The 24,455-nt window shown below is 44.7% G+C and overlaps 1 protein-coding gene across 3 annotated transcripts in view; it reads right to left on the bottom strand.

Moving 5' to 3' along the window:
• Nucleotides 1-9,882: 9,882 nt before the first annotated feature.
• The window catches only part of LOC141089002 (tyrosine 3-monooxygenase-like), a 152,955-nt gene continuing 138,382 nt past the window's right edge, over nucleotides 9,883-24,455 (bottom strand). For all 3 annotated transcript variants that reach the window (XM_073575288.1, XM_073575289.1, XM_073575287.1), the window contains one exon: nucleotides 9,883-10,302. In XM_073575288.1, the coding sequence (XP_073431389.1) occupies nucleotides 10,143-10,302 (160 nt within the window). In that variant the 3' untranslated portion in view covers nucleotides 9,883-10,142. The remainder of the gene's footprint in view (nucleotides 10,303-24,455) is intronic.

Below are 24,455 nucleotides of genomic sequence, written 5' to 3'. Positions count from 1 at the left end.
GCCCATAAAACAAGTAATTATACTCACCTCCGGTGCCAGTGAAGTTTGTCAGCAGTCTAATAGAGGGTAGCGTGACATGGCAATTCTGATGAGTGGTATAGATATTGACGTCACCACTGTTCAGAGCCGCCAAGTCATGCTGCCCTCTATGAGACTCTGCTACTCTGATAATCTCATGTGATGTGCAAATTCTCAGTGGGCTACAGGACTGTATTTTAGGCTAGGAAGGACCCAATAATCGGGGACCTTTCCAGCCTGATCAAAACCCTGTCATGGCCAGCCCATTCTCCAAATATGAACCCCACTGAAAACCTCTGGAATGTAATCAAGAGGATGATGGATAGTCCCAAGCCATCAAACAAAGAAGAACTGCTTAAATTTTAGCACCAGAACCAGTGTGAAAGACTGATGGCAAGTATGCCAAGATGCATGAAAGCTGTTTTTAAAAATCATGGTTATTTCACAAAATATTTATTTCTGAACTCTTCCTTAGTTAAAACATTAGTATTGTTTCTAAATGATTATGAATTTGTTTTCTTTGCATTATTTGAGGTCTGAAAGCACTGGGTTTCTTTTTTTTTAATTTTGACGATTTCTCCTTTTCAGAAAAAAAATACAAAATTTATTGCTTAGAAATTCGGAGACAAGTTGTCAGAAGTTTATAGACTAAAAGAACAATTTATGTTTTACTCAAAAATATACCTATAAAAAGAAAATTCAGACAAACTGAACATTTGGAATTGGTCTCTTAATTTTTGCCAAAGCTGTATTCTATTCTATCTTTCTACAGATGAAACCAGAACCAGAAGTTTGCATACACTATATAAAAAGACACATATGCATGTTTTTCTCAATATTTGACATGAAATCAGAAAAAAACTTTCTCATTTTAGGTCAATTAGGATTACCATAGTTCTTAATATTTGCCAAATGCCAGAATAATGAGAGATTGACACCATTCTAAAAACAACAAAAAAAGGTGCTCAGAACCGCATTCAAGAAGTTTATTAACTCTTCAGATGCTTCACGGGAATTAATGGAATGTGGAAGGATAAAATAAACATTTAACTTTTTTTCACAAAAATGTTCCTTTAGAATATAGAAAAAAAAAGGGCGCACAGCTAGTATTGAACAAAGTATCAAATAGTGGGGATGCAGATTAATGGTCACATAGTAATCTAAAGCAAAAAAGAAGGACCAAAAAGGGAAATGCACACCACCAATATGTATAATTGCAAAAGGAGCTTTATTAACAACACTGTTTAAAAACATAAAAACACAAACATGACAAACCCACCGTTAACCCTGATCTGTGCAGAAAGTGAAAAATGAGTCATGACATCATCATTCAGCCCCGCGGCCGCTATGCCAGTGAGAGGAAGCTGCTGGCGGCGGTGATGCTGTGGCTGCGGGAGATCATGCAGAGAGGAGAGAGGTGCTGTCTGCTGTGTGTGTGTGTCTGTGTGTAGAGATGACTGGTGGTGTGTGTGTGAGTATGTGTGTGTGTGCATGCATAGCGCTGCGGGGGAACGTGCAGAGAGGAGAATGGTGCTGTGTGTGTCTGTGTGTGTGTAGGAGAAGGTAATGATAGGGGTGATGAGGGAGAAGGCAATGATGGGATTGATGGGGAGAAGGCAATGATGGGGGTGATGGAGAGGGCAATGATGGGGGTGGTGGGGGAGAAAGAAATTATGGGGGTGGTGGAAAGAGCAATGATGGGGGTGGGGAGGAGGGAATGATGGAGGTGGTGGAATGGGCAGTGATGGTGGTGGTTAGGAAGTAGGCAATGATGGAGGTGGTAAAAAGGACAATCATGTTGGTGGTTGAAAGGGTAATAATGGAGAGGTGGTGGAATGGGCAGTGATGGGTTGGTGGGGAAAAGGCAATGATGGTGGTGATGTAAAAGGTAATGATGGGAATGGTGGGGAGGAGGAAATGATGGTGACAGTGGAAAGGACAATGATGGGTGTGGTGGGGAAGGAGGCAATGATGGAGGTAGTGGGGAAGAAGGCAATGATGGGGTGGTGGTGGATAGTTCAATGATGGGGTGGTGGGGGATAGTTCAATGATGGGGTGGTGGGGGGAGAAAGCAATGATGGAGGTGGTGGAAAGAGCAATGATGGGGTGGTGGAGGAGAATGCAATGATGAGGTAGGGAAAGGACAATGATGGGATGGTGGGGAGAAAGCAATGATGGAGGTGGTGGGGAAAAGGCAGTGATGGGGGTGGTGGAAAGGACAATAATGGTGGAAAGGGCAATGATGGGGCTGATAGGGGAGGAGGAAATGATGGAGGTGGTGGAATGGGCAATGATGGGGTGGTGGGAGAGAAGGCAATGAAGGAGGTGGTGGAATGGGCAATGATTGGGTGATGGGGAGAAAGCAATAATAGAGGTGGTGGAAAGGGGAATGAAGGGGGTGCTGGGGGAGAAGGTATATACTGTATAGCACAGTTCCTTAGTATATAGTGTACTCGCTTATTATGTATAGTGCCATCCCTCAGTATATAGTTTAGTTACTTTTTATGTATAGCACAGTCCCTTAGTATATAGTGTACTCACTATGTCTAACCCAGTCCCTTAGTATATAGTGTATTCACTTATTATGTATAACACCATCCTTAGTTACATAGTTTCCTTTTTTATCATGTATAACACCATCCCTTATTACATACCATTCTATCTAGTTATATCTGGTGCCGTCCCTTATTATATAGCTTCCTCTGGTGTTATGTACAGTGCTGTCTCTTACATAGTGTATTCTTGCTATTTTTGTTATTCACAGTGCCCTCTTTTATTACATAGTCCGCTCTCTTGTTCGTTATAAAATGACTGCTAATGGAGGAGCCGGAGACCAGACTACCAGTCCATTAGCTCCTCCATTAGAAAAGAAACTTTCCCATGCTCCATCAGCCATCATTGCATTATATATCTAACAAGAGAGGACAGTATGTAATAAACAGGGCTGTATATAATACAATATGTAAGGGATGGTGCTGTACAAAGCAAGAGAGGGCACCATATAAGGGACAGCAATATCTAATATATAAAGCTCAATGTGGGTGTGTATGTATGTTTTATGTATGTATGTGTGTATGTATGTATGTATGTGTGTATGTCCGGGATTGGCATCCGCACCGTCGCAGCTACAGCCACAAAATTTGGCACAGTCACACGTCTGGACCCCGAGAGTGTCCTAGGCTATGTTGTGAGGCGAAATTTTAACCCCGCGCGTTCCAATTCACCAAACAATTTTGCCCCTATCTACATAATGGGAAAAAGTGTGTGTGTGTATCAATCCCTGCCCCTCATTATGATGTCATAATGGTTGCCATGGCAATGCTGATGTCATCATAGGTTGCAAGCCCCGCCGCTCATTATGATGTCATAACGGTTGACTATGGGATGGAGGGTGTGTGATGGGTATATGGGCACTGGACTATGGAATGGAGGATATGTATGATGGGTATATGGGCACGGGACTATGGGATGGAGGATATGTATGATGGGTATATGGGCATGGGACTATGAGATGAAGGATGTGTGATGGGTATATGGGCACTTGACTATGGGATAGTGAATATGTATGATGGGTATATGGGCATGGGACTATGGAATGGAGGATTTATGATGGGTATATGGGCATGGGACTATGGGATGGAGGATGTGTGATGTGTATATGGGCACTCGACTATGGGATGGAGGATATCTATGATGGGTATATAGGCACGGGACTATGGGATGGAGGATAATTATAATTTGCTATAACTAACCACAGTTAGTTACTATGCCCGGGCAGCGCCGGGCTCTTCAGCTAGTATATATATATATAGCTTTGTCACCATAAAAGAGGGGGGAGCCCAGACTTATTTCTTGCACAGGGGCCCCAAGCTGTCAGTGTCCACCCCTGGAGAGACGTGACCGATGAAACGCCCAAAGAATCCATTCACTATAATGAGGCAGCAGAATTACTCTGGACTCTGTCTGGCCTCTGTTCAGCAGTGTCCAGCTGTGTTTTTTTGTTGTTTTTTTGTCATTGTGCATGTGGAAAAATTGATAAGGCAGCATTAATCTTTGGATCAGTACGATTACAGCAATTCCTTAATATATCATTTTTTAACCCCTTTGCGACATGTGCCATACTAGTACAGCGAATGTCGTGTCTCTTCCTTTGATGTGGGCTCTGGCGGAGAGCCCACATGTTTCCCAGCACATGTCAGCTATTTTGAACAGCTGACATGTGCCTGGAACAGGCACGGGTGGAATCGCGATCCACCGGTGGCTATTAACCCGTTAAATGCCATGGTCAAACTCTGACAGCAGCATTTAAGGAGCGCTTCCGGCTATTGGGCCTGAAATCCGCCCATCGCCGACCCCCGTCACATGATCATGGGTCACTGATGGGTTGGCATGACAACCAAAGGTCTCCTGGAGACCTCTATGGTTGTCACTGCCGGCTTGCTGTGAGTGCCGCCCGATGGTTGTCGCTCATAGCAAGTGAAGTATTCTAATACATTCAGGTGATCTGATCATCGCCTGTATGTAGCAGAGCCGATCGGGTTATGGCAGCTTCTAGTCTCCCATGGAGACTATTGAAGCATGCCAAAAGTAAAAGAAAAATATTTTTAAAAATATAAAAATTTAAATCTCCCTCTTTCGCCCTATTCAAAATAAAACAATAAAAAAAAAAATCAAGCATACACATATTTGGTATTGCCACATTCAGAATTGCTCGATCTATCAGTAAAAAAGGATTAACCTGATCGCTAAATGACATAGCGAGAAAAAAAGTCAAAACGTCAGAATTAAGCTTTTTTGGTTTCCGTGACATTGCATTAAAATGCAATAACGGGTGATCAAAAGATCTTATCTGCACCATCAAAATGGTATCCATAAAAACATCAGCTCGGCACGCAAAAAATAAAGCCCTCATACAACCCGAGGTCACAAAAATGGTGATGTTACGGGTCTCGGAAAATGTCGCAATTTTTATTCTTTTATCAAACATTGGATTTCTTTCACCACTTAAAGGGAATCTGTCACCCATTTTTTGGCCTATGAGATGCGGCACCCGCCATCAGGGGCTTAACTACAGCATTCTGTAATGCTGTATAAAAGCCCCCGATGTAACCTGAAAGATAAGAAAAACGAGTTAGATTATATTCACCCGGGGGGCGCAGTCCAGTGCGGTCGGTGTTGTGGTCCGGGTCTGGGGCTCCCATCTTCCATCGATGACATCCTCCTTCTTACTTCTGCTGCAGATCCTGCGCAGGCGTACTTTTTCTGCCCTGTTGAGGGCAGAGTAAAGTACTGCAGTGCGCAGGCGCTGGACCTCTCTGACCTTTCCTGGCGCCTGCGCACTGCAGTACTTTACTCTGCCCTCAACAGGGCAGATAAAGTACGCCTGCACAGGAGCCACGGCAGAAGTAAGAAGGAGGAGGTCATCGCTAGAAGATGGGAGGCGCAGGACTGCGACACCCATCAGACCAGACAGGACCCCCAGGTGAGTATAATCTAACTCGTTTTTCTTATCTTTCAGGTTACATCTGGGGCTTTTCTACAGCGTTACAAAATGTTGTAGACAAGCCCCCGCATCTCACAGGCAAAAAAATAGGTGACAGATTCCCTTTAAATAAAAAAGAACCTAGACATGTTTGGTGTCTATGAACTCGCAATGACCTGGAGAATCCTAATGGCAGGTTAGTTTTAGAATTTGGTGAACATGGTAAAATAGAAATCCAAAAAACCGTTGTGGAATTGCACTTTTTCTGCAATTTCACCACACTTGGAATATTTTTCCCGTTTTTGAGTACTCGATATGATAAAACCAATGATGTCATTCAAAAGTACAACTTGTCCCGCAAAAACAAGCCCTCACATTAATAATTATTTTTGCATCACTTGATTCTGAGATCTATAAATTTTTTATTTTTCCGCATTCGGAGCAGTATGGCAGCTTGTTTTTTTGCGGGACAAGATGACGTTTTCAGCCCTTCTATTTTTATTTACATTTCATTTAATTGCACTTTTTGTTCGCCGATATGATAAAGCATAGATTTTTGCCTATTTTTATGGTGTTAACTGAAGGGGTTAACTAGTAAAAATAGTTTTATAGGTCGGGTTGTTCCGGACACCGGGATAGCAAATATGTGTACTTTTTTGCTTATTTTTTTACAAAAATTAATGTATATATTGGAATAATAGTTTTTCATTTCTATTTTTGTTTTTTATTTGGAGAGTTTAAAAAAAATATTTTTACAATTTGTACTATCTTTTTTACCAATATGGGACATCATCCTTACACTATAGAAAGAAGAACCTGGCACTCAACTTGAATTTTAAATAGAAAAAGATTTTTTATTTCATCCCAGATAATACGTTAAACGTTTCGATCCTAAACATGGATCTTCATCAGTAACAGTAACGGTATACAAGTGGGCTGAGTTGATTTCAGTCAGCAAGGAGGCTTATAGTAGCAGCCTGTACCCTGGTGGTGTAGACACGGCTTCCACCGCTGGTCTGTATGTGTGTATCACCAACTAATCACGAAGCATCATTCATTTCACCAGAGCTGTTCAAAAGAAGCTGAGCTGTGATTGGTTGCTATGAGGAACAGTTTTCCTTGCAACCAATCACTAAGCATCTCTCATTTCACCAGAGCTGGTTAAAAGTAGCTGAGCTGTGATTGGTTGCTATGAGCAAGATGTCCCACTTGACAACACCTCAGCAGACACTGTGACATGGTGGGAGAAATCTAACATCTCTGGGAACATAAGCTCCCAGCCATTGTCTGCCCCACAGAAAGGAACAGAGAGCACATGACAGAAATGAATCCCCCCCTGCCCATATCCCCAACACATCCTCAATCCATAGGCACAACTTCCCTCTTAAAGGGATCATTGGTATGGAAGTCAGAGCAAATCCATCCAGCGCTGTGGTTTTGACCCCAGGTCCTTCTTAAAGGGATCATTGGTATGGAAGTTAGGGCAAATCCACTCAGCGCTCTGGTACTGACCCCAGGGTATATTAAAGGGAGCTACTGCATGAAAGTTAGGGCAAATCCACTCTGCGCTTTGGTACTGACCCCAGGCTCTCTTAAAGGGATCTCCGGTATGGAAGTTAGGGCAAATCCACTCTGCGCTTTGGTACTGACCCCAGGCTCTCTTAAAGGGATCTCCTGCATGGAAGTTAGGGCAAATCCCTCAGCGCTTTGATTCTGACCCCAGGGTTCTATTAAAGGGTTCATTGGTATGGAAGTGAGGGCAAATCCACTCTGTGCTCTGATTCTGACCCCAGGCCTCTCTTAAAGGGATCTCCGGTATGGAAGTTAGGGCAAATCCACTCAGCGCTCTGGTACTGACCCCAGGGTATATTAAAGGGAGCTACTGCATGAAAGTTAGGGCAAATCCACTCTGCGCTTTGGTACTGACCCCAGGCTCTCTTAAAGGGATCTCCGGTATGGAAGTTAGGGCAAATCCACTCTGCGCTTTGGTACTGACCCCAGGCTCTCTTAAAGGGATCTCCTGCATGGAAGTTAGGGCAAATCCCTCAGCGCTTTGATTCTGACCCCAGGGTTCTATTAAAGGGTTCATTGGTATGGAAGTGAGGGCAAATCCACTCTGTGCTCTGATTCTGACCCCAGGCCTCTCTTAAAGGGATCTCCGGTATGGAAGTTAGGGCAAATCCACTTTGCGCTTTGGTACAGAACCCAGGCCTCTCTTAAAGGGATCTCTGGTATGGAAGTTAGGGCAAATCCCTCAGCGATCTGGTTCTGACCCCAGGCCCCACTTAAAGGGATCCCCGGTATGGAAGTGAGGGCAAATCCACTCAGCGATCTGGTTCTGACGCAAGGCCCCTCTTAAAGGGATCCCCAGTATAGAAGTGAGGGCAATTCCACTCAGCAATCTGGTTCTGACGCCAGGCCTCTCTTAAAGGGATCCCCGGTATGGAAGTTAGGACCGTTCCACTCAGCGCTCTGGTTCTGACCCCAGGCTGACAGGATGATGTGGGATATTAGGGGTAGTAGTCCAGTTGCTCTGACTGACGGGATGATGTGGGATATTATAGTAAATGTGTGGGGCTCTACACTCAGCTTTATATATAGATATAATCATTATAATTTGCTATAACTAACCGTAGTTAGTTGCTATGCCTGGACAGCACTGGGCTAGTTATTAATATTTGCCAAATGCCAGAATAATGAGAGAGAGAGAATGATTTAAGGCATTTTTATTACTGTATAGTCAAACGTTTACATACATTTCATTAGTATTTGGTACCATTGCCCTTAAACTGAATGACTTTGGTTAAAAATTTTAGATATCCTTCCACAAGTTTCTCACAATAGTTGGTCGGCATTTGGGCCCATTCCTCCTGACAAAACTGGTGTAACTGATCCAGGTTTGTAGGTTGCATTGCTCGCACCTGCCTTTTCAAGCTTTGCCCATAAATTTTCAATAGGATTGAGATCAGGACTCTGTGATGGCCACTCCAATACATTGACTTTGTTATCCTTAGGCCACTTTGTTACCATTTTGGCAGTATGCTTCAGGTCATTGTCCATTTGGAAAACCCATTTCAGCCCAAGCTTTAAGCTTCTATTTTCTATTTTGTGAACTGCACCAGTCCCCTCCTGCAGCAAAACAACCACACAAAATGATGCTGCCACCTCCATGTTTCACAGTTGGGATGGCGTTCTTAGGCTTCCAATGGTTATTATGCCCAAAAAGTCCAATTTTAGTTTCATCAAACCACAGGACATGTCTCCAAAAATTAAGGTCTGTGTTCCTGTGTGCATTTGCAAACATTAATCTACATTTTTTATGGTTTTTTTTGGAGTAATGGCTTCTTCATGTCAGAGTGGCCTTTCAGCCCATGTTGATGCAGAACTTGTTTCACTGTGGATATTGACACAATCTTACCAGCTTCCGCCATCATCTTCACATGGTCTTTTGCTTTTGTCCTTGGGTTGATATGCACATGTCGGATCAAAGCATGTTCATCTCTGGGACATAGAATCCATCTCCTTCCTGAGTGGTATGATGGTTGGACATTCCCATCTTGTTTGCACTTGCATTTCATTGTTTGTGCAGATGAATGAGGCATCTTCAGGTATCTTGAAATTGTACCCAAGGATGAGCCAAACTTCTACAAGTCCACAATTCTCTTACTGATATCTTGGCTGATTTTTTGACACTTTGCCATGGTGCTACACAAAGAAGCAGTGTGTTTCAGGTGTGCATTAAAATACATCCACAGATGCTTCCAAAAGAACTAACAGAAGCTTCCAAAACACAGCACATCATCATATGGGTAGTTCAGAACTGTTTAAAGGCATAGTAAGTTTAGTGTATGTAAACTTTTGACTTTGCAGTAAGTAATAAAAATGCCTTAAAACATTATCTCTCTCATTATTCTGCAATTTGACAAATATTAATAATTAAGGTAATACTCATTGACCTAAAATGGGAAAGGTTCTGATTTCATGTCATATACTGAGAATATGCATATGTGTCTTTTTATATAGTGTATGTAAACTTATAGTTTTAACTGTATATGGAACATGTCAGGAAGGGGTTAAATCTCGTTTTCACTGAAAAACATTATACAGGGCTGGTTAGGCAGGAAATTTAGTACTACATAGGTGAATGCTGCTGGGTTGGAGGGTATGGTGGACCTGACAGGTTCCCTTTAACTTATTGTTGGGGAACTCAAAGGGAAAAAATCCATTGTCCAAAGCAGACAACCCCTTCATCAAATGTAAATAATAGTATGAATTAACCCATGATTTCTTTCATGTTTGAGTTGATCTAGTAATTATGAAATCAGGAAAAAGAGAGAACAAGTGCTTTTTATTTTATGACAAAATAGTCGAGAAATAAAGAGTTTGATGTTGTTAATCTATTTTTATTATTATTTTGCCAATATAGCAAGTATAACACATGCATAACATCTTGAAAAAAAGTATTGCATTTTTATATTAGGCCATGCCCATGGTATATAAAATGTTATAGCCACACACTATCAAAAATGTAAATCGTTTCACAATATAGTTCTACACATTAATTTTTCCACAGTTTAGGAACTTTTTTCTACAGTACCATCAAAAGAACATTACGTGTGGGCTTCATTATTTGATTTTGATTCTAGCATATCTTGTCAAGTGCAGAGCATAGACTCTTAAGGTCATCATTTATTTGCCAGAGGGCAGTCCTAACCTTCTGAAAGGAGTCTAAGATTTCCACGCTGCAAGTAAAAGGATCATACTGCAGATAGAATGGCTTGAACATCTTCATAGCATATTGTCTGCAAAATAAATTAAGAATATTTATCAGTCTAAAAACTTCCCATTTTATGTTAAGTGAACATGTCACTAATACAACCAAAAAATATTTGAATATTCAAGATTTGGACAATATGGATAAAGGGATTTGAATTCACCTTCTGATCATTTCATTCTGTTCTTTTTCATTCAGTCACATCAGAGGAGTATAAAATCACGCACCTATACATGTGGCATGCCTTTACAAACATTATAAAAGGAATAAAAGAAGAGCTCACTGAAATGAGTGTGACACTTTAAAGGGATTCTTTCACCAAGTAGTTGCATGCACATCACCTTCAACTGGCCCCAAAAACTGCCAAAACACATCAAATTAGGGGGAGACACCAGGAAGTGGCCTCAATTCACCCACAGTACAAATTGTAGCATGGCACGGCAGCAATTAGTCATGCAGTATCGGGGTCTGGGCTAGCATTTACAGCTTTCAATTGAACGTCAAAGTTCATTTGATAGTTGACGCCAAGGAAGATGAGGCCTGACGGTCTAGGAGGCCTACTGCTACAGGCAACAGGCAGCAGGCGAAAACTGCACCCCCAAGGTGAGACAAGGAGGTGGCAGCTGACCCCCTACAGCAGGTAAGCTGCTATGGCCCAAAGGAGGGATGAAGAATGCAGGCAGTGTAGGAACTCTGGAATCACGGGTGCAGATGGGACCGGCTGAGGAGCAGAAAAGCACTGGCATGTGCGGGCTAGACCGGGTGTTATACAGATGGGCCCTGACAGGTGCGATCAGGATCTGCTGATGGACAGAAGACAGATATGTACGAGCAGATGGATACAGGGTAGACAAGCAGACGGGTGGACCTAGGGAACCTGACAACTAGCAAGCATGCAAGGCAAACTAACATCGTAGCTCAGGCACCTCCATATTGGAGGAAAAGCCTTAAATAAAAGGTGTAGCCCAGTTATAGGCTGGGAATACCTTAGGTCCCTTTAAGAGGGAGCGCTCCTAAGCATAGTGCCCGGTCCTACAGCTGAACCTTGGGGGACACCGACACATAGGGGGTAAGATGAGGAGGTGGTGTATGAGTGGGAGACACTGAATATCCTGTCTGTTTGGTGACGAGGAAATCAAAAAAGGACCAAGTTTGTAATGTCAGCAGATCAGATCATTCCCTTGAGAAAGTAGTGTTTTAACATGCAAAACGCGTGTTGCCTCCCGGCCCAGGGTCCCACTCAACTGTAGTAAGCACTATTCCAGGATGTGACTTGTATTCACTATTTAGTTTAACTCCCTTCATGCTGTGATTTCTCTGGGATGGGTCTTACCAGGGGTTACTTTTCTACACATCAGCACCTTATACATCTTATTGTTGGATACATAGATCATGTGAAATTACTGTTGTATTCTTGAATGGCGACCCTGCTGTTTCTGTTAATTCTTGTATTGCGTCACTTTACGCTGCTACTCTAATCTTTAAATCTTTTTCTAATAAAATTTGTATTTTTTATCTTATTCATCTGATTACTCCTTATTCTCCTATTTCCAGATCAGAAAGCCTGTAGTACGAGGGAATGGTCCACTGTGTCAAAGGTAGATGCCAGGAGAAGGAGGACAAAATTGCAGTAGGTCGTTGGTGACTTTAGTCATGGCAGTTTCAGGGGAATGGTGAACTCAGAAGCCAGCTTATTAGGGGACAAAGAAAGAGCAAGAGGAGAGGTGGGAGGACAGTTCAAAATGGACGTGTTGTTCCAGTACTTGGGAGGCATAGGGGAGAAATGATATGGGGCAATAACTAGACACAGAGGATGGGACAAGGGTGGGCTTTTTTGAGGATGGGTGTGATTGAGGTATGTTTCAATCAGGAGGGAAGACACCAGTAAGTGACAGGTTGTAGAGGTGGGTTAGGCTTGGGATTAAGACTGTGTTAAGGTTTGTAATGACGTGGGACATTGTGTCCAGTTCACAAGTGGTGAGGCAAAGTCTGCAGCTGTGATGAGGGGAGAGGGAGGAGCTGTTGGACGCAGGAGAGAATTGAAAATACTGAATAGCTGTTTAGGGTTGTGAGACAGGTATAATTTGAAGGATGTGAAGTCGGTTTGTTTTGCTGCAGTGAGCAATTACGCAGCATTTTTAAAACTTCTGCTACCGGATGGGCTACTCCACTCCCTTACTTTGGCAGCCATATAGTGGTACATTTTGTAGATGAGGGCCAGAAAGAACATGTGCCCCAGTAGATGGCAAGCACTGCATCAAGTAGCCTTTGCTCCTCTTCCTCCACCTTAACATTACACACAGTACAGTCCTCAGTGGTGGCACCCCAATTACCTGTGTTTTCTCTCACATCACAACTCTCCAACAACCCAACTGAATATTGGGAACCACAGATAGCTGAGTCTGCAGATCTTCACACGTTGTATGCCATAGGCATTGGACGTGTATTCCAAAGATTCACAAAGTTAAGAGGAGGAAATCATCTGCACCAATGGCCACATTTTTTATCAGTTTGATCCATAGCTGGACAAAGTTTGGTCCAAGCATAATCCAACCCCTCGTCAACACACGTTAACTCCATTGGGTGAAGGTGATCCACGAGATTCAGATACTTGAGGCGCCCACGGACTGTACAGTTCTGTCAGGGCAGGAAGAGGAGGAGGGTAACTCTCATGACGAGGAGTGGGAGAACAGAGAGGATGACGATGAGGTAGTAGATCACATTTGGTGTAAACCCAAAGGCATGCAACTGAGTAGCTCAGCAGTGGAGGAGGAGGTGGAAGACAAGGAGGTTTCATAAACACAGAGTTATGCAACCACGACAACCAATGCATCCTGAGCCCCAAATCTGGCAGTGGACAGCAGTGTTCGCATTTCTGCAGTTGCCTATTTTGGTTCTTTATTTCAGACCGACAAAAATCTAAAAAATCACGTAATCTGTCAACTTTTTAAAAAAAGACCTAGTAGAGTAAAACATTTAATTATTTTCAGTAATACATGCATGAACTGGCACCTGTGCGATCAACATGCGTTAATCTGGGAATGTCACTGTACTAAAGTGCAGACTAGCAGGCCTTGCCAACCACCTTTCACCCCATCAACTGCATCTTCTGATTCTTCCTCCTCCGTCACCGTGGCAAGTATTGTCTCCGGCCGAAGAACCTCTACTTCTTTACCCTCTAGAGTTGAGGTGACAGAGAGTCTGTCAGCTGATATGGAATTGGACATGCTTGCTGTTTTTGACTGATCTTACATACCAAGCACATCCCATCTTTCTCAATCCACCATAACATCTCCATCTGCACCTCTTTCACAGTCCAGCAGCTTGTTGTGTTCAGCAGCTTAGTCCACCCTGTGTCAGCACAGTAGCAAACCCTCATTTGTGCAGTTTTACTCATGTAAAAGATTCTTTCCACCTACATATGGCAAAGCTAACAGCTTAACTTCACCATCTTCAATCTACTAATAATAATACCCTTCATTTATATTTCGCAAACACATTCTGCATAGCTTTACAAGTCAGCAGTTCATATAAAACAGTCAAAAGTTACTACATTTAAGATAATCAAACAATTAAAGCAAAAATAATGATAACCCTGCTCTTTAGAGCTTACATTCTACAATAAGGTGTGGTGACGTAATTACAGGTACTTATTTACAATGATGGAACAACCATCTTGAGGAAATGGTTGTAGATATAGGCTGCATGAGCCTTTTGGGTAAGGTTGAGTTTGATGGCAAATTATGTTCAGAGAAGTAGAGAATATAAAAAGGATTTTGTGTCATGGAGTGACTGACCCAGTGTGACACTACCCAATGGTTGGTCGGTCACGAAAAGGCACAACACACAAAGGAACACCAGGAAAACTATAACAACGGTGGGCCCTGTCGATAGGGAATGGGAAAATGGACACCTCCTGCACTCACATGAGGATGCGCCCTGCTCTCACCATCATCCCTATATGGGTTCTTTCACCCCGTCGCCGAGCAGGATACCTAATCCTTCACTTGTCCTGCTCTTATCCCTAAGTAGGAAACTGGCAGGTGAGAGCACTGGTCCCATGGTTGCACTAATACAACAAAAAGAATGGAAAGACAGACACCAAAAGGAACATCGTAACAAAAAATGCAACACTTAGCTTCTTGCAAAGCATCACACAGCAAGTAAAAGACACCAGTTCAAAGTATTCAGCTGAAGCACCACTGCACCCAGCCTGCTCCTTCCTCCACTTTTGTCACAGTAGAAAACTCTAACACCGACAGTCAGTTGATGCATCAGGCGACCTCTTGAAGGATGGTGGGAGTGGTCACCACCCAAATCAGCAAACCCAGCAGCAATGCAATTACACCAGCAGGCCAGCAGGAAAAAACTGACAATAACCCCCGATGGCATGAAAGGAAAAAAGTTTTAATCTGAGAAACCAGATCTGCCACAGATCCAAAAATGGATCGTGAAACTTTGATTAGAGAATGTGATAGGCTGCCCTAAACAGGTGTTTTTAGGGAGCACCTAAAATGTCTAAGTTGTTGTTATATTCCTAATTTCATGGGGATAATTTCAGGGGTGGGTGGAGGAGCGAGTTAAAAGTGTTGAATAACTGTTTGGGGTTGTAGGATAGTGAACATACAAAGGTTGTGAAGTAGGCCTGTTTAGCAGAGGTAAGGGCAGATTTGAAAGCAAGTGTTGCTTGTTTGAATGCAGTGCAATCATCATGTTTTCTTCAAAGGCCGCTCCGCAACCCTGGACACGTGCTAGAGCTTTTTAGTGATGTTACTATGCCAGGGTTGTCTATTTATGCATCGCACTCTGCCATGCTTGAGAGGGGGTGACCGCGTCAATAGCTCCTGCGAGAGTGGCATTGTAGAAAGCAGTGGCACTGTCTGTGTCCTGGAGTGAGGATATAGACGCCAGTGGTAGAATAGAGTCAGAGAGAGTGTGGGTGTCTAGATGTGTGAGATTTCTGTGGGGATGCACTAGTTACTTGACATGGGTGACAGGTGAGGAGGACAGTAATGAGAAAGTGAGTAGATGGTTGTCTGATAGAGGGAGAGGGGAGGTTGTGAAGTGAGATAGGGAGCAGAGTCCAAAAGATGAAGTAAGAGACAGCAGTTTGGAGGCTGTCAACTGAAGGGTATCAGTAGGGATGTTGAAGTCACCCAAGATGATAGTCGGAATGTCAGTGGAAAGAAAATGAAGAAGTCAGGTACAGAATTGATCAATAAAGGCAGTGGCCGGGCCTGCAGGTTGGTATTAGAGATGAGCGAATATTTCAATGTTCACTTCGGATTACGATTGTTGATTTTGCAATATTCGGCAATTTATTAGTCAAATATTCACTGAACATAGCCGAAAGCCATTGAAGTCAAACGTTCCCAAAAGATGATGTGGTCCAGTCGCCACAGAGGTACTGCATCTCATCCAGAGGTGTGGTATCTCACAACCAGGTAAGATGGGGGCACCTCACCACACTCTTAACACTGCATTCAACACACACACACTAGTTAGTCAGGGCACCTGGGCGTACCCCACGGGAGGAGGACCTCATCCCAGACTGGCTAGGAAAGGGTGTTGGGAGCTAGTGGGAAAGGTAGGTAATGGGGAGGAGCTTAGAAAGTGGAGTGATGTAGAGCAGCCAATGGGAACAGCGAGTGGGCGGAGCTTAGAGAAAGAGTGGGAGATTTGAAAGGAGTTGAGTGAGTCCCCTCAGGGGAAGAGCGGGAGGAAGGATGCACTTGGAGCAGCTCCTGTCAGGAGGAGCTGCCGGATAGATTGGCTGGGAGGAGAAGCTTCCAGGAGGAAAGAAGGGAATTTCTATAGTCGCACGCTGATTGCTATCAGGTGGGAGAAGAAAATAGGTTGCAGAAGGGTCTCAGCCCCTAGCCTAGCATAGTAAACAACGAACTTAACTAGCAAGCTGACAGCTGTGGTTGCTGTATGGGCCACAGCGTATCCCACAGTTATCTTCCTAGAAAGGCAGCCATATAGGATCAAGGAACCGCCTGAGTGACGAATTCTGACAGGATCCGCGGTAGCTAGCCTGGGACACTGACTGTGAAGGTGCTGGAAAGGAGAGGAAATCAGCACAGTGAGACGGCCTAGAAAGGAACATACTGAAAGGGAGTGTTTGAGGGGTGTACTCATCTACCTGGAAGTTTACTGGATCCCAGACCTGGAGGACTCAGTACCGAAGTGGGCATCTGTGTGCACCAGACAGTGAGTAAAGCCCATTGAACTACATGCGACTGTGTCCTTCATTTTACTCCTGCACAACTCCTTCACTCCACATCTACCAACTCTACCAACAACTACATCTATTCTGCCCTGGGACTACAGCCCTACCTGTGGAGGGCTACAACATCACAGCTGCACCCAACATCCATCCCAGAGAAGCAACATTGCAGCGCTGGTTACCTCTGACCAGATTGCCACAGGTGGCGTAACTATAAACTTTATTCTCATCTCCTTAATTACCCCCACCACAAACTATAGCCATTGACCGCCTGGGGCCACAGACCAGGTCCCAGCCGCCCACGTCAATGACAAAACACATCAAATTAGGGATAGACAACAGGAAAGTGGCCTCAAATCACCCACAGTACAAATTCTAGAATGGCAAAGTAGCAATGAGCTATGCATGAGGCATCAGGGTATGGCCCAGCATTTACAGCTTTTAATTGAACTTCAAATTAAGATGAGATGGGTGAGGGATAGGTGTGGGCCTGCTGTGCTGGGAGCCCTGATACCACACAGGGGCGTAACTACCGGGCTAGCAGCCAAAGCGGTTGCTTTGGGGCCCGCCGCCCGGGTCCCCGGCTCCGATCGGCGCTACCTGGTAGTGTAATTTAATTACCCCAACCACCGGTCTGCAGCCCAGCACCGGGCCGTTGCAGTGCTCTTGCTGGTCCGCGGACACAAGGGGAGCCGGTGGCTGTGTAGCAGCTGATATTCACCCTGCATAGCGGTGCCTGTCGGCATGGCGGCTTCATCCAGATTCCAGCTCTGAGCTGTCAAGTGTACCGCTCATTTAAGGTCATGAATATGGACGCCACTCCTCTCCCATAGGCGTGGCGTCCATATTCATGCACCTTAATGAGCGGTAGCACGTGACCACTCCGCACAGGAAGAAGCTGAAGCGCCACGAGATGCAGGGAGGGAAGTTCAGCGACCGGAGGGAAGTTTAGTGACGTGAGGGTAAGTATGATGGGGGAGGATGGGGGAAGCCGAGCAGAGCCATATATACAAGGGACGGAGAGTGGGAGCGGAGCCATATATACAAGGGAGGCCGGGAGAGTGGAAGCAGAGCCATATATACAAGGGAGGGAGAGTGGGAGCGGAGCCATATATACAAGGAAGGAAGAGTGGAAGCAGAGCCATATATACAAGGGAGGGAGAGTGGGAGCAGAGCCATATATACAAGGGAGTGAGAGTGGGAGCAGAGCTATATATACAAGGGAGGGAGAGTGGGAGCAGAGCCATATATACAAGGGAGGGAGAGTGGGAGCAGAGCCATATATACAAGGGAGGGAGAGTGGGAGCAGAGCCATATATACAATGCAAGGGAGGGACAGTGGGAGCAGAGCCATATATACAAGGGAGGGAGAGTGGAAGCAGAGCCATATATACAAGGGAGGGAGGGTGGGAGCCGGGCCATGCATACAGGATGGGACAGGGGAGCCATGCATACAGGATGGGAGGGTGAGAGCAGAGCCATGTATACAGCATGGGAGAGTGGGAGCAGAGCCATGCATACAGGATGGGAGAGTGGGAGCAGAGCCATGCATACAGGATGGGAGAGTGGGAGCAGAGCCATGCATACAGGATGGGAGAGTGGGAGCAGAGCCATGTAGACAGGATGGGAGAGTGGGAACAGAGCCATGTAGACAGGATGGGAGAGTGGGAGCAGAGCCATGTAGACAGGATGGGAGAGTGGGAGCAGAGCCATGTAGACAGGATGGGAGAGTGGGAGCAGAGCCATGTAGACAGGATGGGAGAGTGGGAGCAGAGCCATGTAGACAGGATGGGAGAGTGGGAGCAGAGCCATGTATACAGGATGGGAGGGTGGGAGCAGAGCCATGTACACAGGATGGGAGGATGGGAGCTGAGCCATGTATACAGGATTGGAGGGTGGGAGCGGAGCCATGTATACAGGATGGGAGCAGAGTCATGTATAAAGGATGGGAGAGTGGGAGCAGAGCCATGTATACAAGGATGGGACAGGGGAGCCATGCATACAACAGGGGAAGCCACACAGAGCTGGACAGGACGGGGGGAACCACACATACATTTTCTGATGATTAGAAAATAATCAGCATGTACAGTACTCCAGTACAATATTTCTTAAATGCTCAATGCTCCATTTCCTTGTAGGTTCCAATCATCATTAGCAGTGACGGTCATCAGTAGAAGTAGCCCAGTGCTCCCACTGAAACAGAGAAACAAACAAGCCAGGTGCTCCCACTCATTCAAAACCTATGGTGAGTTGAGGCACATTATAAATGTTATAATTAAATGATAAGTATGCACTGCTAAACTACAACCGCGTCCATAGCCCTGCCCCCTTATGACCAAAGCCCCGCCCCTGTCACACCTCCATCCCCGCCCTGCCGGGCCATTGAAGAATGGTCTTGCTTGAAGCCGGTCCCTGGTGCAAAAAAGGTTGGGGACCACTGGTGTAGGGGATCCGGGGCCCCGGCGGAAAAAAATGTACACTATGATTTCGCAGCCTACGCTGCATTTCTGTGCCTGCTGTGCGGAGCAAAGCTCATATTGGGCCCGCCGCCCTGCCTGCAGCCAGTCACAGAGTGTATTGCTTCAGACTAGTTTAGTCCCGCCCCTTCCCTGAGCCCTCGCTGTCTATTAGCTCTCTGCAGAGCTGCCTGCCGCATGGACTTCTGGGAAATGTAGTTCCTGGAGGGGTGTGTCTTTGAGGGGGTGTGTCTTTGAGGGGGCCCCGTTTAAAAGTTTGCTATGGGGCCCAATCAGTTATAGTTACACCCCTGATACCACATGCAACAGATCAACCTGCTATGATGCTCTGCCACACTCAGGGGGCACAAATATCAGTTTTGTAGACTACTACTGTCAGAATAATGTAAGGATAGTAACACGTGTAGTTGACTCAAATGCAGTGGTGGCTTGCCAGTCTCGGAGTCCTACTGCTATACAAAACACACATGAAGGAGACACAACCAGGAGACAACTCATTTTCAAAAAATAGTGGCAGACATCAACAAGGTGGAATCAATTTAACCAGAGTAGAAATAGTATAATAGGGACCAAAAAGTTTTCCCCTACAGCCAACCCAGCAGATGAAGACACAATCAAGAGTCTTCTAATTTAAAATAGTTAGGGGCAGACACCATCAAAGTGGCACTAATTTCTTCAGAGTAGAAATAGTATAAAAGGGAGCGACATCTGTTCCACTACAGCCAACCTAGCAGATAGAGAGACCCAATCAGCAGTCTCCACATTTCCAAAAATTAGTGGCAGACACCACCAAAGTGGCATCAATTTCATCAGAGTAGAAATAGTATAATGGGGAGCAATATCTCTTCCACTACAGTGAACCCAGCAGAAGGAGAGACCCAATCAGGACTCTCCACATTTCAAAAAATTAGCGGCAGACACCAACATAGTGGAATCAATTTCACCAGAGTAGAAATAGTATAGTAGGGACTGACACATCTTCCACTACAGCCAACTCAGCAGATGGAAACCCAATCAGGAGTCTTCAGATTTAAAATAATTAGGGGCAGACACTATCAAAGTGGCATCAATTTCATCAGAGTAGAAACAGTATAATGGGGAGTGACATTTCTTCTACTACAGCCAACCCAGCAAATGCAGACCCAACCAGGAGTGTGTTCACATTTCCAACAATTAGTGGCATACACCATCAAAGTGGCATTCATTTCTCCAGAGTAGAAATATGTAAGGATTCCGGACTTTCCTTTGTGCCTGCTCGCCCTTATACAAGATGGAATCTTGTATCTCACCTTGTCATGGAACTTCCTGTTTGTTCCGATTATTTAAGTCCGGGCCATGTGTTCCTCTTTGCCTGAGTATTTTGTTGCTGTTGGCTCCTGAGCTTCTGACTCTCTACTGGTGGACTCCCTGCTGCTGCTCATTACTCGGTGCTTTGTCTCTTCACATTATGCTGCCTAGAGTCCTCTGAGCATCTCCCTGATGCTGTCTGTGCTTAACTACTGTCTGGACTTCTAGTGTGGAACTATTTGCCTCTCGATCTGCTGTGGCCTGTAACGAATCCTGACATCACCATCTCCTCTAGACCTGTCTTTGTTGGGCTGCTGTGCTGGACTTGTGCAGGACTTTCAGCCCAAAAAGATACATATGTTGACCTTTTCCTGTTAATGCCACTACCGTATAATGGTTGTCTTCTACGTTTAAGTGCTGAGTGCATTTCCACCAATATGATTGCGAGACTTCTACACTTTAGTTCTGTATGCGTGCTCATTCATAATATAGCTGAAATGCACCCTGGCAGACATAGATTTTGTCAAGGAACGGGTGATGTTGTCTTTGACATGCTGGTGTAGCGCAAGCACCATTTTCTTAGACAAGTAATGATGACTGGGCAACTGGTACTTAGGAACTATAACGGTCATCAGCTTTCAGAAACCTTCTGTATCTACCAGGTGGAAAAGTAGCATTTCCGTAGCTAACAGATTGGACAAGGTAGAGTTCAACCTTTTAGCTTTGTCATATGTAGGAGGACGCAATCTTTTACGTGACCACAACTGTGGGACCGAAGGCTGATTGCAGTGCTGAGAGAGGGTGGAGTGCGGTGATCCAGATAAACTGCTGAGACCATGAGTGAGGTGCAGGCGGAGATATTACAGTGGATTGATAAAGCTGTGGTGTGCTCATTCTCGGAGATCGGTAAAAATAGCAGGCACGTCCGCGTCCGTTACACCAGATGGTGGGCTCTCACTCAGCCTGTCTTGAGCGGGTAAAGAAACGGAGATTCTGTGGGCAGAGACGTGCATGACAATACTTGGCATGGTAACAGAGGAGGAGGAGAAGCAGCAGATGCGGGTGATGCGGCGGCTGATGGTTGTTGAGGTCCACTGGTCTGCATTTTATCACAGTAGGATTGCCAGAGTAAAAGCATGTTGATTGTGCATGTGAAGGTTCATGCATGTAGGAGTCAAATTATTGCAATTTTTCCGTCTACTCAGCTTTTTTTTTGCAAATTTGGCAGATAATGTGAGTTGGCTCATCCTTTGCAGTGTCAACAAAGTCCGAGGTTAGACAACCCTTGCCGCCCCTGCAAGCTACAGACCTGTGAACGTTGCTGGCCACAACCACAGTTGTGGCTGAGGATGCAGTGCTTGTCAAGGTTGCATCACTCTGTTTATGCACCATATGGTGCAAGGTAACCTCCTAGTCTTCCTCCATCTCCACCTCCCCAGATGACCCACTCAGCTGTGTGCCTCTGTGTTCACGCCAACCTCATCATCATCCTTGGTGTTTTCACATTCATCGCCCTGAGATTCGCCCTCCCCCTCTTCCTGCCCTGACAGCACAGTATAGTCTGTGTGAGCCTCAGATATCTGAGCCTCATCAGGATCACGTTCCCCCGGGGGTTAACACCTTAACATCTGGACATTTGGTTACGAGGGTCAGGATGCTGCTCAGACCCAGATCCAAGCTAAAAAGAAATCGGGCATAGGTGCAGATGATTTCCTCCTCTCAACTTTAATCTCAACTTTAATCTTTGTAGTACACTTCTGATGCCCATGGCATAGAATGTGTGAACAGCTCTGTAGACTCACCCATCAATGGTTCCCTACAGTCAATTGGGCGGTTGGAGAGGAGGAAGCAAGGGTAATTGGGGTGCCACCTCTGGACTGCACTGAGTGTGATGTTGAGATGGAGGAAGGAGGAGGGGCCACTTGAAGCTGTGCATGACATCCAGTCAAGCACATGCTCTTTCTGACCCTCATCTACAAGACGAACTGATGTGTGGTTGCCAAAGAAAGGTAGTGGAGTGACTCGTCCAGTAACAGAAGTTGTCAGTTGTGTTTAGATACGGGCAGCAAGGTGGCTCAGTGGTTAGCACTGCAGCCTTGCAGCGCTGGGGTCCTGGGTTCAAATCCCACAAAGGAGTTTGTATGTTCTCCCCATGTTTGCGTGGGTTTCCTCTCACATTCCAAAGACATACTGATACAGAATTAAGATTGTGAGTCCCATCGGGGACAGTGGTGATAATGTGTGCAGAAAACTGTAAAGCGCTGCGGAATATGTTTACGTTATATAAAGATTATTATTATTTAAATAATACATGGCATAGTTGGTTCACTAGTTCTTTCACTAACATTAACACCTACTCCACGTACACCTTGAACATCAAGCCTAATCCCCCTTCCACCACGACCTCGCTTTTTCCCAGTCATGTTGCTCAGATAGTGTGGAAGGAGCACAGTATTAGCAACAAAAAGTTTAATTTTTTTATGCTGCACCAGCTCTGCACACAGCTGAATTTCAGCTGCACTAAATATCAAGGAGAAATATGGCATACAAAATCGCGTTAGTCATAGAAGAAAGAATTGTTTCAGTGGGGATGAGGCCTGTATGACAAAAAAGATATGCTCCAAACAATTTGAAACAGAGACTACCTCTACTGTATCACATTAGTAACAGAATAAATTTTTTTTGTGGATGAGGCCTGTGTAGCATAGACTATATGCGCTAAACTATTTCAAACTGAAATCTCCCCTACTGTATCACATTATTAATTGAAGAATTTTTTTTTAGTGTGGATGAGGCCGGTAAAACCTAGAAGATATATTCCAAACAATTTCAAACTCTGATCAATCCAGCTGTATCACGTTTGTTACTGAAACAACTTTTTTTTACTGTGCAAAAGCTCTGCACACAGAACAATTTCACCGCCACTAAATTACAAGATGGGATATGGAGTGCTGTAACATGTTTAGCAACCGAAAATATATAAATTTTTTCACTCTGGAACAGCTGTGCAGAAAGATGAATTTCACCACCACTAAATAAGAAGGTGACATATGACGTGCTGAATCAGGTTAGAAACTGCAAAAAATATTTTTTTTACTGCGCAACAGCTCTGCACACAGAACAATTTCTCGACCACTAAATGACAAGGTTGGATATGGTGTTTTATAGTATGTTTAGCAGCTGCAAAAAATATTTTTTTACTGTGCACACAAAACAGTTTTACCACCACTAAATGAAGAGGTGAGATATGGCATGCTGAATCACGTTATCAACTCTAAAAACATTTTTTTTTACTGTGCAACAGCTCTATACACAGAACAATTTCACCACCACTAATTGACAAGGTGAGCTATGGTGTGCTGAATCATGTTTAGCAACTGAAAAAATAAGATTTGGAAAGGTCTACTAGTGCATGGAGCACAATAAAAGCAGTGCACAACACACTTCTATGAAATGTACCCTGCTGTCTTTGTGGATCTCACTCATGGCACAAAGAAAAAATCTGCTGGAAGGTCGATTTCACAGTCACACAGGACACTAGCCATCTAAACTATCTGACTTAGAAACAACCGCCTAGCTAACTAGCTAAAACCTATGAACACCCAGGCCCAGCTTCAGGAGCAGCTTCTCTGCGCTGTTAGGCCGGGGTCACACTAACCGACGCAAAATACGGTCCATATTTTACATGTGTAATACGGACGAATGACCCCTAAATAGTGCTCCGTATGAAATCCGTAAGCAAGGTGTGGTCGCATATTTTGCGCATGTAAACATCCATATGTAATCCGTATGTAATCGGAATGGCATCCGTATAGCGAGATTTTCTCGCAGGCTTGCAAAATGGACATTTAATGGTTTTGAGGCCTGCTAACTATTTAAATCATCAGCCTACACCCTATTTATTGGCTCTGGAACAGGTGGCTGCCTCTATTCTGTCCATTTGTGACCTTGCCTTGACTAGGTGTGTCGGTGTTGTATCTGCAGCATGGCAGACAGTCTGAGTTTCCACACAACTGAGCAGGTTCTCTTCAACTGGCTTTTGTCACGCCGCTTTGGTCACCCATACCCAGTGATAGTGGATCCGCGGAGGAGACGCATGTGGGTCCATCCACTTTTGAGGCAACGACTCACAAGAGGTCATTTTCACCGCCTCTATTCTTCTCTGCGGGATCATCCGGAAAATTTTTT

The sequence above is a fragment of the Dendrobates tinctorius genome, unplaced genomic scaffold, assembly GCF_039654945.1.
Source record: "Dendrobates tinctorius isolate UK_male_01 unplaced genomic scaffold, ASM3965494v1 ptg000043l, whole genome shotgun sequence".
NCBI lineage: Eukaryota > Metazoa > Chordata > Amphibia > Anura > Dendrobatidae > Dendrobates > Dendrobates tinctorius.
The sequence above is the reverse complement of the archived record's forward strand: the minus strand, read 5'-3'. Positions and strand labels throughout refer to the sequence as shown.